This window comes from Hyaena hyaena, unplaced genomic scaffold (assembly GCF_003009895.1).
Source record: "Hyaena hyaena isolate Hyena2069 unplaced genomic scaffold, ASM300989v1 scaffold_285, whole genome shotgun sequence".
Lineage (NCBI taxonomy): Eukaryota > Metazoa > Chordata > Mammalia > Carnivora > Hyaenidae > Hyaena > Hyaena hyaena.
In genome coordinates this window covers 94,279-111,954 of record NW_024080917.1, presented here as the reverse complement: position 1 = coordinate 111,954, position 17,676 = coordinate 94,279, and the positions used below count along the sequence as shown (strand labels likewise).

General features: G+C 57.0%; 2 protein-coding genes across 4 annotated transcripts; one reads left to right on the top strand and one right to left on the bottom strand.

The window, feature by feature from the left end:
* The first annotated feature begins 2,776 nt into the window (after positions 1–2,776).
* Positions 2,777–6,075, top strand: IL32 (interleukin 32). 3 transcript variants are annotated; one of them, XM_039246611.1, is made up of 7 exons: positions 2,777–2,862; positions 2,955–2,997; positions 4,362–4,400; positions 4,544–4,600; positions 4,979–4,999; positions 5,160–5,219; positions 5,525–6,075. In XM_039246611.1, exons 2-7 carry the CDS (start codon positions 2,983–2,985, stop codon positions 5,855–5,857), a joined length of 525 nt encoding a protein of 174 aa, XP_039102542.1. In that variant the 5' UTR covers positions 2,777–2,862; positions 2,955–2,982; the 3' UTR covers positions 5,858–6,075. The 3 variants fall into 3 exon arrangements, with proteins under 3 accessions (XP_039102542.1, XP_039102544.1, XP_039102543.1); XM_039246612.1 differs by lacking the exon at positions 2,777–2,862 and adding an exon at positions 4,197–4,281 and having other exon boundaries at positions 2,975–2,997; XM_039246613.1 differs by lacking the exon at positions 4,362–4,400.
* Positions 6,076–9,884: 3,809 nt separating this feature from the next.
* Positions 9,885–13,568, bottom strand: ZSCAN10 (zinc finger and SCAN domain containing 10). The gene is made up of 5 exons (XM_039246632.1): positions 13,338–13,568; positions 12,833–13,100; positions 12,563–12,627; positions 12,320–12,377; positions 9,885–11,582 (listed from the first exon to the last, which is right to left on the bottom strand). The coding sequence occupies exons 1-5, from the start codon at positions 13,566–13,568 to the stop codon at positions 10,027–10,029; spliced, it is 2,178 nt and encodes a 725-aa protein (XP_039102563.1). The 3' UTR covers positions 9,885–10,026.
* Positions 13,569–17,676: the final 4,108 nt, after the last annotated feature.

Below are 17,676 nucleotides of genomic sequence, written 5' to 3'. Positions count from 1 at the left end.
ATAGGGGTGCCTGGGTGGCTCAGTTGGTTAAGCATCCGACTTTGGCTCAGGTCATGATCTCACAGTTCATGGGTTCGAACCCCGAATCGGGCTCTGTGCTCACAGCTAGCTCAGAGCCTGGAGCCTGTTTCAGATTCTGTCTCTCCCTCTCTCTCTGACCCTCCCCTGTTCATGCTGTGTCTCTCTCTCTCAGAAATAAATTAAACAAAAAAAATTTTAAAAGTATATATATACATATATATGTAAATATATATTTTTATTAAGTATACTATAGAAAAATGCCATGTCAGATTGATTACTTTTATTTTTAAAACAGTCCCATAATCAAAATGCAAAACATTTGTGCTTCAAAGGACAGCATTAAAAAATGAAAAGACCACCCACAAAATAGGAGAAAATATTTGCAAAGGACATATCTGATAAGAGACTTGTACCCAGAATATATAAAATACTCTTACAACTTCATAAGCAGAAGACAAATGACCCAACTTAAACATGGGCAAAGGATCAGAATGTACATTCCTCTGGGGTGGGGGGCAGTGTACAAGTGGTCAGTAAGCCCATGAGAACATGCTGTCGACATCATGAGTCCTAAAGGGTGTGAAAAATCAAAACCACACCGGGATATTATCTCATACCTGGCGGGGAGGCTCGGCTCAGAAACATCATAGTAAGTGTTGGTGGGGATGTGGAGAAACTGGAACCGTCCCGCTCTGCTGCTGGGATAGCAGATGTGCAGCAACTGTGGAAAATAGTCTGGAGGTTCCTCCAAAAGTTGAAGACCGGTACCAGAAGAGCTGGCAGTTCCCCTCCTAGGTGTGAACCCAAGAGAAATAAAAACGTACGTCCACACAGAAATCTGTACAAGGATGGTCACAACCGTGTGATTCATGGTCGCCCAAAGGTGGAAACAACCTGAATGTCCATCGATAGATGAGCGGACACACGAAGTGGAGAATTCATTCTGCAAAGTGTTATTCAGCCATCGAAAGGAGTGAAGTCCCGATTCGGGCTGCAACCCTGATGCATCGGAAACCCTGTGCTAAGTGCAAAAGGCAAACACAAAAGGTCATACAGTGTGACCACGTTTGTGTGATTCCATTTATTTGAAATGTCCAGACCCAGGAAACTCCAGAGACAGTAGATGAGTGGCTGCCTGGGACTAGGGGGTGGGGCTTTGGGACTGGGGGGTGCTGGCTCACCTTTTTGAAAAGTTGACGAAAAGGTTCTGAAATTGGCTGTGGCAGTTGCACGGTTCTGTGCATTGAATCATACACTTTGATGGGTGAGTTGTGTGTGAACTGTTTCTCACCAAAGCTATAAAGAAAATGGTACAGGCTGCCCTGATGCAGAATGCCTGCTGATGGTGGTCTTTGACAGTCGTGGAAGGGCCACGCGTCTCATGGGGTCAGGGAGCCCTGCTTCCCGAGAGAAGAACCCCGGGAGTGTTACTTGCCGTTGCAAGCTCCTTTCTCCCCACCTGGACTATAAAGATGGTTCAGGGAGGGATCTGGACTCCTAGATGTGTGCAGAGAGCTTCAGACCATTGATGGGCTCCTAAGGGGCCTGAGACGCCTGCTGGGGTCTGGTTAACGCAAGTGAGACTTTGACCAAGGAAACAGGCTTTATAGTCCTGTCCTGGTGGCCCCGCAGGAGCCCAGGTCCTCTTTGAGGGTGAAAGGGGCTCAGTTGTGCCCCAACTCATGTGTTCAAGTCCTAATCCCCAGGACCACAGACTGTGACCTCGTTTGGAGATAGGATCTTTATAGATGGAATCAAGGTAATGAGGTCATTGGATGGGCCCTAATCCAATAAGACTGGTGTCCCTATAAAAATGGGGAGTTAGCAGACAGACACGCATATTAGGAGAATGACATGAGCATGAAGATGAGCATCCACAGGCCTGGGAGAGAGGCTGGAACAGACCCTTCTCCCAAGGCTCTCCAAGCAGCCATCCTGCCGAGGCCTTGATTGGTTTAGGCACCCAGTCCGTGCAACCCCAGGGCACCCGTATAGACGACAGACTCAGCTGTGCTGGACCCGGAGGGCTCTGGGCCAGAGTAGGGTAAGGGAGGAGTAGAGTAAGTTCCAGGTGACCCCAGAACTGCACAGGGCTGGCCAGGACCTGGGAGGCCGCTAACAGGTGCCTGAGGATCGCAGGGCCTCGGCCCCTGGGGGGCTCAGGATAGTCTGGTCACCTGAGCCTAGGTCAGTCGTCCTCAGGCCCTCCTGAGGGCTTTACTCTGTCCCATGGCAGACAGACATTGCCTCCAGCCACCCCTGCAGGGGCCCACGGGGCAGGCTGCTTAGGCCCCAGCCCTGCTGGGCCCACCTCAGGGGTCTCGCCATCCTGCTATGCCCTGGGCCAGGAGGTGCTTGGAACGCTCTCTGGACTTTGGATCTGGGGTGTGCTCCATTCCAAGTGACTTAGTCAGCGTTCCCCAGTGTCTTGCTTGACCTTTGACTGGATGACTTCATTTTCCAGGACCCTGGAGTACCCCGATCTGCTTTCGCAAGTCTGGACTTTACCTGTCTTTTCCTTCTCATGCTAATAAGGCTGGGGAAGAGGCTTGTCAATGGGCTCTGAAATTCCCCACCCCAGCTCAGAGAGTGGAGGGGGCACAGCCAGAAGCCTTGCCCCCCCCCCGCCCCGTCTTCTGTCTCGCCGTCTCTCTCTCTCTCTCTCTTTCTCTCTCTCTCTCACACACACACACACACACACACACACACACACACACACACACACAGAGTCTCACATCCTGCCCCCAGGCCAGGCTCCACCCTCCGCAGCCTCTCCCTCCTCTCTCCTCCCTCTTAAATCAGAGGCTCTCAGGAGCAGAAAGGGCTGGGATAATCTGTGAGGTGACGGACTCTGTGGAGGGCTGGGGAGGAGCGGGTGGCAGGGAGGCTGCTTTCCCTGAACCCCCGAACTCACACCTGTTCCTCCCTGCCAGGCCACAGCCTTCGGACACCTGAGCAACCATGTGCTACTCCAAGGTGAGTGAGAGCAATTGGAGGGGTGGGGGGCCCCAGATACCATTTCCCCACTGTGGGTCTCCCTCCCCCGCCCGCGCTGGCCCCCAGACCCCCTGATCTCTCCACGTGCACCTGGCTCTGTCCCATGCTCCTAGGCCAATGGGGGAGTCCACTGGGGAAGCAGGGGGTCAGAGGCATGTGACCCGTGCGTTCAACAGGGCCCCAGCTCATAACGACCCCAAGTTTACTTTGTTGAATGCTCATCCTGAAATTCTGAATAATTATTGACAAATAGCCTCACAATTTCATTTTGCTCTGAGTCCTTCACTTTGTACAGTAGGTCCTGGTTGTGGGGCCAGATTTCCTGTCTGGGGGTAAACTACAGGGAGCAGTTCTGTGAGTGTGCGTGTGTGTGTGTGTGTGTGTGTGTGTGTGTGTGTGTGTCCGTCCCTCGGGTTTTGAGGAACTATGTGTGGTTTGGGGGCAGGACGGTTGCTGTAGGAGTCAGACCGGCGTGTTTGTGGGGCAGCTGGAGAATGGAGGGTCTCGAGGGCGAGAAGCACCGAGCTGAGTAGACCCCTCCAGATACGGGGGGGTGGGGGGTGGGGGGAGGCAGTGCCTTCCTGCAAAGTTTTAAAATTCCTCTCTGGCTGGACCCGCAGCCGAGGACCTGCATCAGCCTTGGTGTTTGGATTCCTCCCTTTGGGGATTACCCGTCACCTGCCCCACCCTACCAGCCCCCCACCCCAGTTGTGAGGTTGGCCAGATGCCCGGGCCCAATGGACTAGGGAGTGACTCCTGACCCCGGGCTCAGTGGCCACGCCCAGTTTGGGAGCCAGAGTTGGGAGAGCAAATTGTTCCCTCTGGCCAGTGCCACCAAATTTATTTTGCCCCGATATCACGCGACATTGGGCTGACAGGATGGTGCCATCAGGGACCCAAAAAGTGTGTAGACGGGTACCTCACAAAAGGTATTTGCCCAGAGCCATGGACATTCTGCGTGTGGCACCAACTGCCCAGCGACAGGGGAGCCGGTACCAGATTTGGGCCTAAGGTGGAGACGGGTGAGGACGTGTCTGGGGTACCCTGCACTTCTGTGGGGCAAGCTGAGGGTCCCAGAAGGGGGAGGGGTCTGCAGAGTCAGCAGTCAGGAGCTGCGTGTCTGTCACTGCCTCTGAGAGCAGCAGCCACGGTCAGTCTGTCCCTTGGCCAACTTTCAGCCGGTACAGAGAGGAGCAGGTGGTTGGTAACAGTGGATCCTGAATAGTCGGGGACAGTGTTCATACATGCACGTCTGCAGGCATGGTGAGTGTATGTGTGTGTGTACAGCAAGTGTGGGGGGTGGCAAGGTCACATGGGTCTGAGTATCACTCTTGCCCCAACAGGCAGCCAGATCTTCTGTGGAGTTTATGAGGGAGCACATGGTAAACTCTTCCCAATGTGTGTCTGGGGGAGTGAGGGGGGCCTGGGTTCTGCTGTGTGGATCTGAGAATGTTCTGGGCCACCCAGGGTCCCGGGAGGGGGAAGGAGGAGGCCTCGCTCACTTCCACCTCTTGTGTCTGCACAGCACCAGTTGGTGGACGAGTGCTGTGATAATTATCAACACCAACCCCAAGGAGAAAAGGTGGGTCGTCAAGCCCCCATCCCCATGCTCTCTACAGTTTGGGGCAGGTGGGTGGTTTCACAATGATGATGGTGATGGTGATGAAGATGAAGATGCGACCTTGGGTTTGCTCTTTCCTTACACTGGGCAGATCCTTGCAAAACCTCCCAGTTCACACCTGTGTGGCAGGTGAGGGCACAGGTGAGGGAGGCTTAGGAAGGTGTCTAAGTCACTGGGCATATTGATGACAGAGCAGGGATGCCAGACACCTGCTCCCCAGGCCCCTGGGCTGAACCCCATTATGAGGGCCTGGGGAGCAGAGGACAGGCAGGGGATTGGGCATAAGACTGAGGGTGGGAGAGGCTGGGAGGAATTTAAAGCAAGTAATTCTCTCCCCAGAAAATACTGGAAGAGCTGGAGGTGAGTCTTGGCATTGGCGCCCCTGCCAAAGCTCAGTCCCCAGGGCTGCGCTCAGCCGGGGTTTTGGGTCCCGAATCCTGGCTCCCTGAGGCTCACCTGGACCCATGGAGGCCACAGGCCGGAGCAGGTCTAGAGCCTCCGAACCCTCCCCTCTCCCCAGAATGGCTTCAATGAGGTCATGCTCGAGGCCGTGGACCTTCACTATCAGAACAACAATCAGGTGAGCGTGAGCCACCATTCCCCTTCCCCACCTGTTCTGTGTTGACTGTGGTGCTCCCTGAGCGGAGGGCGGGGGTGCCTCCGTGGCTGAGGGGCCGCGCAGGCCAGTGAGCGAACACGCAGGCACAAGCATGCTTGTCTCTGCCGGTGGGGAGGGACTGAGGGGCTGAGTCTCTGGGAGCTGTGGGCGGGAAACCCGGGCTTCTGGCTCCCCGATTCTCCCAAAGGTTGGGAGGCCTCAGCCGGGGCCAGGACCTGGGCTGCGACCCCCGGGGGGGACCCTGAACGGCACCCGCATCCTTGCAGGAGACCAGTCCGTTACTTCTCGAAGTGCAGCAGGAGTTACGTTTGAGAATCTGCAAGCCGTCGGAAGAGGAGGAGGACCCAGGGGCCCAGGAGACGGAGGAGGACCCAGGGGCCCAGGAGACGGAGGAGGGCTTCTGTGACAGAGTCCTGAGGCTGTTTAAAAAGCTGCTCCTCCAGCTGCAGGAGAAGTGGCAGGCCGCGCTGGCCTGGGTGAAGCAGAAGGTGGCCGCCGGCCTGCAGGCCTTCAGCGAGGCGGTGGAGGCCATCTGGAGCGCACTTAAGAGTTTCTGCGCCTCTGTGGCTCGTGTGTCCCTGAGCTGCATCCAGGCCTAGCCCAGCCCTCTGGGGCCGCCCTCCCTCCCCAGGTCCGGACCCCTGCTCCGGCTGTGAGCTCTTAATAAAAGCTGGTTGCAGGCACTTGGGGGGGCTCAGTCAGCTGAGCGTCTGTCTTCCATCTTTGATCTTGCAATGTGTTGTCAGCTCAGACCCTGCTTTGGATCCTCTGTCCCCTTCTCTCTCTGCAGCTCCCCCACTCGCACTCTCGAGATCTCTCTCTCTCTCTCTCTCAAAAATAAATAAACATTTAAGAAAAAAGTTGGTTGAATCAAACTGAATGCCTGTTGGACGGGAGACAGGGGCCCGCAGTAGCTGGGGAGGGAGAGAACATGTGTCACATGGACCCAGGTCAGGTCCACCTGACCTCAATAATCTGTACACGGCACAAGGGTTACAACTGGTCACAGACCTGTGGTGACAGCAGGAAGTTTTCTGGCCTGTGTGTTGCCTGACGTGGGGGTGGCAGGGAGCTCAGGCCTCAGGCCCCGTCATGTGTTCTTTTGACCTGGGTCTTCATGCTTCCCCAGGCCACAGAAGCTCTTTGGTCCTCCCTGCAAGATCAGTGGCCTTGAGGTTGGGGCAGAGGAGGGTGCCCCCCCACCCCCAACCTGGACCAGGGAGAAGGGCAGCCTAGGGCAGAACTGAGACTCAGATCTCTGCCCTGGGCCTGCTGTGGGCCTGTAAATACAGAGACTGGCGGAAGCCAGGAGCACGGCCCGGGCAGGAGGGGCTGAGCCCAGCTCACCACTTTTGAGGCCGTTTCCCTCCCCTGAAGCTCCCCTACCCTGACTTCCTGCTTTCCTGTGGCTGCACACAGAGTTTTACATGGGGGTGTCTGGCAGTAAACAGCAGCTGCTGAGATAGAGCTGAGGGGGTTCGGGGCCCCTGACCTGAGGACAGAGCAGGAAAGGGGACAGGAAATGAGCCGGGCGGAGCGGGGAAACACACCTGCAAAGGAAAGGCTCCCGAACAGGGAGGTGTGCTGAGGTGTGAGGGATGTGGGGAGGCGGTGGGAGCCAGGAGGCCTCGAGCCCTGGGGGCACTGGTGTCAGTGTCCCACTCACTCTCTGGCAGTTTCTTTGTTTTTTTCTTTTTCTTTTTTTAATGTTTATTTTTGAGAGAGAGACAGACGAGCAAGCAGGGGAGAGTCAGAGAGAGAGGGAGACACAGAATCTGAAGCAGTCTCCAGTCTCTGAGCTGTCGGCACAGAGCCTGACGCAGGGCTTGAAGTCATGAACTGAGAGATCATGACCTGAGCCAAAGTCAGTTGCCCAACCGACTGAGCCACCCAGGCTCACCCCCCCGCCCCACCAGTTTCTTAAAGACCCTTTTGGATCATAGGAATGAACTCTTGATTCTTAGAAAATCCGCCTTCCTGGGGGCCAGCTGTGAATCTGCCAGGAGGGGGTAATGGCTAAGCCATACCCTAATACTAGCTTCTTGGTGGCCCTGTGGTAGGGTCCCCTCCCTAAAGAAAAAAAAAAAAAAAGAACATCTCAAGGCAACCTTGCTATTCGTGTACGTGACGACATCCCTCACGACCTTGTAACATGAGACCACATAAATCAGACTGCATGTTTGTGTGTTACCATATATGGGAGACTAAGAAGTGAAAAAACATATAAAAAACCACACCCTGTGGTGTTTGGAGCTCAGTTCTTTGAGTACGAACCCAACTAAGCGCTGTCGGTTGGCACAAAGTTGCTTCCTGGAAAGAAAAGCCCCGGTGTCACGACTCTGTGCCAGAGTCCTGCTACAGCCCTGGGCACCTGGAGGGGCCCCGCTTGCCCACAGCCCCTGCCCTGCGAGGGAGGGCACCACGGGGGACGCATCATCCTTCCTCTGGCCCTGGCCTTCTCTTCCTGAGGCAGGAGGCAACCCAATGGGGGCTCCTTTCTGCAGAGCCCATGCCGCCCCCATCCGGCTCCACTCGCTTCACCCCCAGGGGATCCTTCTGATGGCCTTTTAGGCCCATCTCAGGCCTGAGTCCTCAGCTCCAACGGGCCATCCGCTGCCTGATCCAGCTCTCGCTTCCCCGTGGCCGCCCCTGAGAAAACCCCCCTGCTGTGCTGAAGCCAGCAGGGACTTTCATGACCCCACAGCCCCGTAGAGGGGGCTCACCATCCCAAGCCTAGACAACTGTGATGCTCTTCTAGTTGGTCTCCCTGGCCTTGCCCCTTTCAAGCCGAATCTATCCAGTGCCAAGGTCAAATCAATGTCATTGCAAAGTGAAGTCACTCCCTGCTTAACACCATCCCATCTTCCCGTCATAAATACACTCTGACCGTCATAAATACACTCTGACCGGGGCCTATGCGGCCCCCGTCTGTGTGGTCACACTCCTAAAGGGCTGCCTCAGGCACAGTATTCTCCACTCAGGGACTTTGCATCTGCTGTTCCCTCCGATGGGGATGCCCTTCCCCCACTTCTTCTGAGGATGTCCCCTTCTATTTCAGGCCTTGTTCTCCTCAATAGCCCAGCACATTCCCTGGCACATAGTAGGTGCTCAAGAAATAAAGCCTTCAAATGCTGTGGGTTCTTGCAACTCCTTACTCTCATTCTTAGTTGATCAAGAAAATTTCCTTCCTGAAAATTTCTTCTCTGGGGTCCCCCATGACTCCAATTTGTTCTGGGACATGTGGTGACTCTCTGTACCCCACCTCATCTCCCTCCCAACCCCCCAAAAGCACAGACCTTCCCCAGGCTCAGAGCTTTGTGCCCAAGAACCATCTCCTTTCCCCAGATCTGGGGACAGATCTCCTCCAAGTCCCTTGAGCCCTGGTTGACAAGTTCACTTTATGTCCACAAGCATTTGCTGAAGAGCAGTCATGAGTGTCGGGCTGGTGGAGGGACAGAGACAACTTGAAAAGTTGTGCCCCTGACTACACTGGGAAGTGGCTGTGTGCATGCTCTAGGGCTGGGTGGGCTGTTTTCTTCCTTGCAGTATTACCAGAAGTCACATGATTTTAAAACCTGCCCACAAGACCGAGAGAAAAAGAAACCTGTCCTCTAGATTGCCCAGACTGCCTGGGAGGTGGGGGAAGGCGGGGCACTGTGTCAAACCAGCTTTGGGTTTACAGGATTATGGGTTTTGTCGGGGGTCCCAGCCCACAACCCCACTTGCCCATCAGGCAGGCTTCATTTTATCTGCCAGCATCTTCGATTTGGATCAGTTACCCCACATTCCAAAAACAAGGTTTCCTGTAATAACCCAGAATCTGGGATTTTAAATTATATTCCATTTTAACTAATTTTCTTAAGTTTTTATTTATTGATTTTAAGAGACAGAGAATGCAGGGGAGAGACAGAGAGAGGGGGAGAATCCCAGGCAGGCTTTGGGCTGTCAGCACAAAACCTGAAGCAGGGCTGGAACTCCCCAACCTGGAAATCATAACCTGAGCCAAAGTCCGACACCCAAGTGACTGAGCCCCCCAGGCGCCCTACCACTTAAATTAATTTAAACAGCCACCTATGGCTAGAGGGTACTGTTTTGGACAGCACAGATTAGGGGGCAGACTCCAGAGAATTCCAGGATGAGATTCCTGGGCCTTACAGCTGACAGGGACAGATGGCATCCTCTGTCACGCTCCCAACCCTGGCTCTTTCCGGGGTGTGCTGGGGGCAGGAGGCCCTTTCCTGGGCCTGCTCCCATCTAGCCTGCTATGGAAGGTGCTGGGGAAGGGAAGGGGGGAAGGGGAGGGGAAGGGAGGAGGGGAGGCGAGGAGGGAGGGAAGAAGGGAAGGAAGGGGGAGGGGGGGAGGGGAGGAGGGGAGGGGGGAGGGAAGGGGGGAGGAGGGAAGGGAAGAGTCATTTTCAAGGAAGTTGTTNTCTGCCCAGCACCGCCACCGCCTGCCACACGGTGAGTCACGGTGCCAGCTCCCATCGCCTGCCTCTATTTTTATATCAGCGCCTGCTCATATCTGACTCGTTAAATAAGCCTCCCAACTGGGGGGGGGGGGGGGGGGGGGGGGGGGGGAGGGGGGAGGGGAGGGAAAGGAAGGGAAGGGAAGGGAAGAGTCATTTTCAAGGAAGTTGTTTTCCATTAGGCATTTTGAGATCCATCCCTGAGGCCAGGCAGAGACGCCTCCGGCGTAGGGGGGAACTAACCGCGGGTGTAGCCACCGGGACACGGAGGCCGGGGCGGGCCCGACGGAACCCTCGCGAGGCTAGTACAAGGTCTCGCGGGCGTGGGTTCTCAGGTGGCGCAGCAGGTGCGAGTTGCGGCTGAAGCTGCGGCCGCACTGCGCGCACGAGAAGGGCCTGGCGCCGGTGTGCACCAGCATGTGGCGCAGCAGGTTACAGCTGCGGCTGAAGCTCTTGCCGCACTCCCGGCACTCCTGCGGGGGCTCGGCCGGCCGGGCCGCGGCCTCGGTCCCCGTGTGCGTGGCCAGGTGCCGCTGCAGGTGCGCGTTGCGCCGGAAGCTCCGGCCGCAGGTCTGGCAGGCGTAGGGCCGCTCGCCGGTGTGGCTGCGGCGGTGCCGGGCCAGGTTGGAGCTGTTGCGGAAGCGGTAGCCGCAGGTGTCGCAGGCGTGGGGCTTCTCCCCGGTGTGGATGCGCTGGTGGCGCGCCAGGTGGGCGCTCTGGCTGAAGCCCTCGCCGCACTCGCTGCAGCGGCACGGTTTCTCGCCCGTGTGGCTGCGCCGGTGGCGGGCGAGGTCCTGCGTCTGGCTGAAGGTCTTGCCGCACTGGGCGCAGTGGTGGGGCCGCGGGCCGCCGTGGGTCAGGAGGTGGCGGGCGAGCCCCGCCCGCCGCACGAAGCGCTTCCCGCAGTGCGGGCAGCTGTAGGGCTTCTCGCCCGTGTGCACCCGCTGGTGGCAGACCAGCTGCGAGCTCTGGCTGAAGCTGCGGCCGCAGACCTGGCACGAGAAGGGCCGCTCGCCCGTGTGCACGCGCCGGTGGGCCCCCAGGTGCTCGCTGCGCCGGAACGCCTTGCCGCAGTCGCCGCACACGTACGGCCTGCGCTCGGGGCCCGGGCGCAGGCTGCCCGAGCACTCGGAGCACTGGTGGCCCTTGTCCTTGGCGTGGATCCGCAGGTGGCGCTTGAGGCTGGAGCGGCGCTGGAAGGTCTGGCCGCAGTGGGAGCACAGGACCACGGCCAGCTCGCGCGCTGCGGGCCGGGTCTCGGGGACGCACGAGGGCTGCTGGCCTTCGGCGTGCGCCAGCAGGTGCTGCATGAGGCTGGCCCGGCGCTGGAAGCCCTGGCCGCACTCGGCGCACAGGAAGGCGGGCTCCGAGGAGTGAGTCTGCAGGTGCTTGTTCAGGTGTGAGCTCTGGCGGAAGCGGTGGCCGCAGAGGTGGCAGGCGTGGGGCCGCTCGTCCGTGTGCGTGCGCATGTGCAGCTTGAGGATGGAACTGCGGCCGAAGCTCTTGCCGCAGCGCTCGCACGGGAAGGCCCGGGCGCTCGGGTGAGACCGCAGCTGGTGCGCCTCCAGGCGGCCCAGCTGTCGGAAAGTCACCCCGCAGTCTGCGCAGATGAATTCCATCTCTGGCTCCGACCTGGGGGTCCCCTCGGCCACTTTGACCTCCAGAATGTCACTGCTGCCGAGAGGGGACCCTCCTCCGCCCGTGCCACTCGCTTCGGGGCCTGGCCCCGGCACCTGGGCATGGGGCTCTTCTGCCACCTGGGGACTATCTGCCTGAGGCTCTGTTGAGGGGACAGCTGGCCAGGCAACGGCTTTGGGCTCTTCTTTGAACTCCTCATCTGGGGTTCTACTTCCAGGTCCTGAGAAAGAAGGAGAAAAGGGGGGGGGGATGGGCAGGCCTGTCCCTCGAGGTTCCCAGGAATTGCCAGAGCCTCATTGCCTCAAAGCGGGAAGAAACCCAGGATCCCCCAAAGCCGGGAGGTGGGTAGAGGTGACGGTAAAAAGCAAACACAGAATTTACCATAGTAAACATTTTAAAGGGTCCAGTTCAGGTCCGTCAGGAACGTTCCCAGTGTTGTGCAACTGTCACCACTGTCCATTAGTGTCAGAACTCTGTCACACCCCCAGATGCAAGCCCCATACCCACTCATAAGCACTCCCATGACCACCCATTTTAAAAGCTCAAAGTTGACGGGGTGGATGGTTACATCAGACACAGTGAGCCTTTAAAATAAGTAAAAGAGGGGCGCCTGGGTGGCTCAGTTGGTTGAGCATCAGACTTCAGCTCAGGTCATGATCTAGCCCCACATCGGGGTCTCTACGTTAGTGCAGAGCCTGCTTCGGATCTCCTGTCCCCCTCTCTCTGCCCCTTCCCCAATCCCGCTTTCTCTCTCTCAAACAATAAATGAACATTTTTTAAAAAAAAGTATAAATTAAGTAATGAATGAACAAAGGAAGGAAGGAAGGAATCCTTGTCAGAATAGCCCATTTTTAGCCAAAGAGGCCAAAAAGTCAGGTAGGGTCTGGGGCTTCAGAGACCACCCTGGAAACACAAAGAAAGAGCCTTCAGTGGTCGCAAGCAGCAAGGGCCTCTTACCCAGAGGGTGAACAGGCCAAGCCTTCTTTGCTGGAACATCTTCAAAGGTCAGGGACTCCTGTAACAAAAGGGTGAGCCGAGACCCTTGGTGAGAGAGGAATGGGGCTCTGTGACCTGAGGGGGATGATGAAAACCTCTGAAGGATTAAATTAAGGAAGACACGGGCTTGCCATCCACAGCAGTGGGGGCAGAGGACATCCGGGGCCCGAGGACAGTCTGGATGGAGGGGCCGGGCCAGCTCACCAGCACGGCTGCCAGCTCCTGATCTCGGGAGTCTTCCTCCAGCCACAGCACAGGGCCCTGGGGGGCTGGCAGCGTTGGGGGAGAAAGAGAGCCATTAGAAGGCCGACTTCCCCCCATCCGAGCCTACAGGGGGCGCACCCATGGTCGGGGCCCTGAGAGAGACATAGCAGCTCTCTTCCATCCCCGTCAAAGAAGGAGGCTGCCTCCTTCTCACCCCACCCTCGCATACCGTCTTCCTGGCTCCCACCTTCCCGAGTACCAGCTCCTCACCACACTCTTGCAGGGCTTGGAAGGCCCCCGTGGGGCCTGGGCTCAGTGGCTGCTTTGAACTTGGGGGGTGTCTCCAGGTGCCCAGCTCAGCAAGCTTGGAGGGCCCCGGCTGGGATAGTGGGGGTTCCTTTGGTGGCTCCAGGGCCGGAGGTCCTTCGGAGGGCACTTCCTTTTTGGGGCTGTGACTGGAGACCTGGGAAGAGCCCCCCTGTTCCCCCGAAGTGACGTCTGCACGGGGACCGTTCTTGCCAGTATTAAAACTAAAATCCTGTTCAAAATACACGTGTATTAGGTGACGGCCAGGGCAGGGGGATAATCCGCGTCCTACTGACTCCTAAGGGGACGGGGACCACGGACGGGTGAGGGTCAGAGGAGTCAGGACGTTAGGAAGGAACGGTGTGTGTGTGTGGGGGGGGAATGGAGCGTGTGGTGACTTCTTCACGGGGCGCGCAAGTCCCTGGCTCCCCGCCTGCCGTCTGGCCCGCCTGGCCGCCCGCACTCTCACCAGCGGCCCCACGGTGCTGGCCTCCCTCTGGACGCCCTCCAGCAGCAGCACCACCTCCTCGCCGTCCCGGAGCGGCTGGCCCTGCAGCCGGGCCAGCAGGTGCGCGGGCAGCACGCTCAGGAACTGCTCGAGCACCAGCAGCTCCAGGATCTGCTTCTTGGTGTGCAGCTCGGGCCGCAGCCAGCGGCAGCACAGCTCCCGGAGCCGGCTCAGGGACGCCCTGGGCCCCATGTCCTCCTGGTACTGGAAGCATCTGAAGAGCTGGTGAGCCACCTCGGGCCGGGGCCTGGCCTCAGCGTGCCTGACGTCCTCCTGACTCGCAGCCTCCTCCTCCTCCAGCTTGACGGCTCCGAGCTGCTCGGGCTCTCGGGCGGCCGGGACGGGTTCCTCAAGCATCCTTCAGCCGGGGGGTGGCTCGCTGCAGCGGGTCCCACGTCAGCTCTCTCCCTTTCGGCTCCCACACCTGTGGTGTTAAGAATCGCCTAAAGATGTGGCTTCCAGAGGAGTCGTTTCTCTCACTGGGCATAGGCAGTGGCTCAGCAGGACAGCCCAGAACAGGAAGAGGCAGAGGGAAGGGACAGTTCTGCACTTTCACCCACCCCTGCGGCATTTAGAACTTCACATCCTTTACCCCAGGGATCAAAATTGGCACCTCTGAGACAGGACCGCCTGCTTTCCCTGCCTCCTGCGGCGGTGCCACAGGGAGTACACGGCACCACCAAAGCGGGGTTCTTGTCGAAAATGTCCCATTGCAATACGATCCAGGCTTTAGACCCAACTCCACCGCCCGAAGAAGAGCGGGTGGTAGGTGGGGGTGCGGTGGATGAGAGCGACAGTGTTGAAGGGGACAAACTTGCAACTCGTAGTGACTAATCCCCTGAGATCTAATGCACAGTATAATGGGTATAGACAATACTGTTGTAGTACAGTTATGTGATTCGGTAAGGTAAATATCACTACATCGGCAATCATATTACAATGTACAAAGGTATCAAAGTAACATACTGCACACCTTTAAATTAAACAATGTTACACGTCAGATTTGTTCTCGGTTAAAAAAAAAAAAAAAAAAAAGACCAGTGAAATGATCCCTCAAGGAAACAATGGAACAAATTACAGACTATTCTCGAAAACTGGCCCGGGTCCTTCAGCATTATTTTAAAAAGCACCTGTAGGCAGGCACCCTGCTCTAGAGAAAATGAAGAACCACACAGCCAAATGAAGGAATCTTGACTGGAGCTCGACATTTTTAAAGAGGGGAGGGGGTTAGGTGGAGGGGGGAGTAGGGATGCTCTAAAAGATATTCTGGGGTCAGCTGGGGAAATTGGAATATGGATGGGACACTAGATGACAATGGAGATGACCATTAATTTCCGAGAAAGACTCCAGTTTTGCGGTTTGTGGGAAATGTATTTTTAGGAGATGTTGAACGGTTTGGAAGTAAAGGGTCCTGAGGGTTCAGCCATATTTATGGATAGAAAAGACAAATGGGGCAAAGTAAAAGAACTGATGAATCTGGGAGATGGGTGTGTGATGTCCACTGTGTTCTCTCAGAGTCTCTGGAAGTTTGACAGTTTTAAAGATGAAAGGGGGGTGGGGGCAGATAGGGGATTCATGCATTTGATTTCTCCTTGACCAGACATCTTGACTCTCACTTTATGACTCTGGACGTGGCTCTCAGCAGTCAAGGCCAAGGCCACCCAGCTGATCAGTTCAGGGCTGAGCACCCACCTGGTGTACCAGTGGGTACCTCATCTCCCAGGTTCCACCAGACACTGAGGCCAGGATGATCCAGAGAACTGAGATGGGTGCGTGGGTCTCCAAATGAGAGACTAAGGCTTACAACGTGCAGAGATTTGTGACAGGTGTGTCTGCAAGGCTAATCAACAGGGCTCTGTCCGCTTCCGAGACCTCTAGTGGGTACACCCTTGGGACCTGGGTGATGGGCAGGAGAGGCGATCATTTCTCTTTCTTTCCTATTTTATTTTATTTTAAATTCTGGATTCTTCCTTGGTCTACCCTTGGAGAAGGGATCCATCCCCAAGTAGCAATAAAAAGTGGCTTTAACTGGCCACCAGGGGGCACCGGCTCCACATGACTGACAACCTCCCCACCTCTCCCTCTCAGGCTCTCTGTAGGGCCACCCACTCTTTCCTTTTAGGGTCACCCATCTCTACCAACAGGGAGATGCCTCAAGCTCAGCCTCGCCCACAGAGGACTCGCTTCGGTCCTTCAGCACAGCCCCGAAGGCTTTCACTGTTCTGCATAGACCAGCACTTCAGCTCCAAGGTTCTGCAGCACTTTTCTATTTTAGTTTGGGCTGAGATTATTTTATGGATACAAAAGCCCAGTTCCAAGATCTGTCTGCCCTCTGTGTCCTCTGACCTTAGGGCTACCAATGAACTCCCAAACCTGTCCCCTGAGCCCCACCCAGGGAGACCCCAGGCAGGGACACCGCTCCCCAGCACCTAAAGACAGCAGAGCAGTGCCGACGCCCGGTAGACAACGCGCAGTGGGTGCGCGGGAGCGCTAGCAGCTGCTTTTCTCACTATTGCTGAGCAAAAGCACAAACGACCACGCCTAAGTCGGTCCCATCGCTGACGCATCGTATGGCTGAGAACACGAGGCAGACATTTGCCCGGCCTTGGCAATGCAGCCGGGGAGAAGTCAGCCTGCCAAGAGCGTTGGGCGGTTGGTTGAGCCCCCTGTCGCAGGGCTGAGGGCGGAGGGTTCTCTGAACCTCCTGTTCTGGTGGAGGGAGCGAGGCTGGTGTGGCAGGACAGAGGAAAACTGGGTTTTAAACCAGGCCGGAGCACCTCCCACCTCAGGGCAGGAGGGGACGGGGATGCCAAAACAAAGGCCCAGGCTTGCGTCCTGGCCACAGGAACCCGGCGGCTGCGCCAGCCTCTCTCCGGCCCCCCTCCCCCTTCCTGCGTCCCAGCGGCGGCACCTCCAGTCTTTCCCGCAGTTGGGCATCTGACCCCACAGGGCGCCTTCCCTTCGGGGCCCCCGCACCGCACCAGCAACCTGCCCTCCCCGTGCGCGCTCACGCTGGGCCGGTCATGGCTGAGGACCTCGCTCCCCTCGGCCTGCGAGTGGGAGCTGCGACTCGCTCATAGCTGTTCACGCCGCGCTCGAAGCGGCTTCGGTGTTTGTTAGTAGCAATAACAACGAGGACAATGGCTGCCTGGCAGTCGTACTTACTGAGGAAAGCAGGCACAACTGTCTGGTGCGGGAAAAGTCTCTGATGAGTTGTTCAAGAGAACGGGCTTTTGTTTCATTCTGTTCGGTCAGCAGGAGTGAAATGATAGAACCGGTCACACGAATCAGCAGCCTTGTGATAATAGCCAGCAGGTACTGATGCCCACTTGGAGGGGCCCTCAACTCGGGGCTGCCTGATCCACCCCCAGCCCACGTGGTAACTTATAATTTCTCCCTCTGACGAGCGCAGAGACGACAGTGGGAGAGGAAGGGTGACTTGCTCAAGGTCATACCAGGTGGAGCCAAGATTTTCTTTAAGGTGAGAACACTGATCTTGACCAGTGGGCAAAAGCTCAGAAACAGAAAAGGACCCTTTTCCCTTCTTTCCCTGAGCAATTTGCCTAGTTTTAGCCAGAATATCACAGCGCAGATTCAGAAAAAATATGGAGATTTCAAATTCTAGCCTTCAGGCCTACACACAGGCAGGGGTGCCCGGAACCTTCAGGTGAGGTGGAAAGATTTGAAAGAGGAGGAATTTAAGGGAATTTGGCTTCAGAGTCTCTCCTTCCCACCCCCCAGTCTCCAGGACAAAAGCTCTGTTCATATGCACATCTGTGGGGGGTGAGAGCTCTTCAGCCACCCTCCAATATCCGACCAGCTTAATCTGGAGCCCAGAAAGATGGGGAGGCAATGGCTGGACCTGCCTGGGGTGGTGGTGCCGCCGCAAGGCCCACCCAGACAACGGGAGAGCCCAGAGCCAGGATCCTTGCCCAGGGACCCCACCCCCACCCCAGGTGGCGGGCTGAGTAGGGGAGGCCAGCCCGTACCTGGGGGCACATAGAGCCTGCCTTCCCCTCCCCAGTGGGTAGAGTAAGCCCATGTTACAGAAGTCCCACCACCCTCCTTGATGGCCCCTCAGAGCTGGCTGCCCTGGGCTCCCCAATATAGACCCCCCCCATCCTTCCAAGTCTTTTTTCCAGCTTCCTAATCCCCTATCCCATCGCTGAGGCCCGAGTCCCCCTTTTCCCTCCGAGCTTCTATGAACCCCTGTGTCTGTCCTGGCAGCCTGCACCCCAGGCTTCCTTGCAACTCACCACTCGGGGTTCCCACTCCAGAGGGGGGTGCTAGGGGTTCTCTG

Excerpts from the sequence above, each read along its gene's own strand:
- IL32 (XM_039246611.1), top strand. Across the intron at positions 4,601-4,978 it reads ACCAACCCCAAGGAGAAAAG|AAAATACTGGAAGAGCTGGA; the intron begins GTGGGTCGTCAA and ends TTCTCTCCCCAG. Across the intron at positions 5,220-5,524 it reads ACTATCAGAACAACAATCAG|GAGACCAGTCCGTTACTTCT; the intron begins GTGAGCGTGAGC and ends GCATCCTTGCAG.
- ZSCAN10 (XM_039246632.1), bottom strand. The coding sequence starts at position 13,568 with ATGGGGCCCAGGGCGTCCCTGAGCCGGCTCCGGGAGCTGTGCTGCCGC. Across the intron at positions 12,628-12,832 it reads CCAAGCCCTGCAAGAGTGTG|CCCCCCAGGGCCCTGTGCTG; the intron begins GTGAGGAGCTGG and ends CAACGCTGCCAG. Across the intron at positions 11,583-12,319 it reads TTGGCCTGTTCACCCTCTGG|GACCTGGAAGTAGAACCCCA; the intron begins GTAAGAGGCCCT and ends CTTCTTTCTCAG.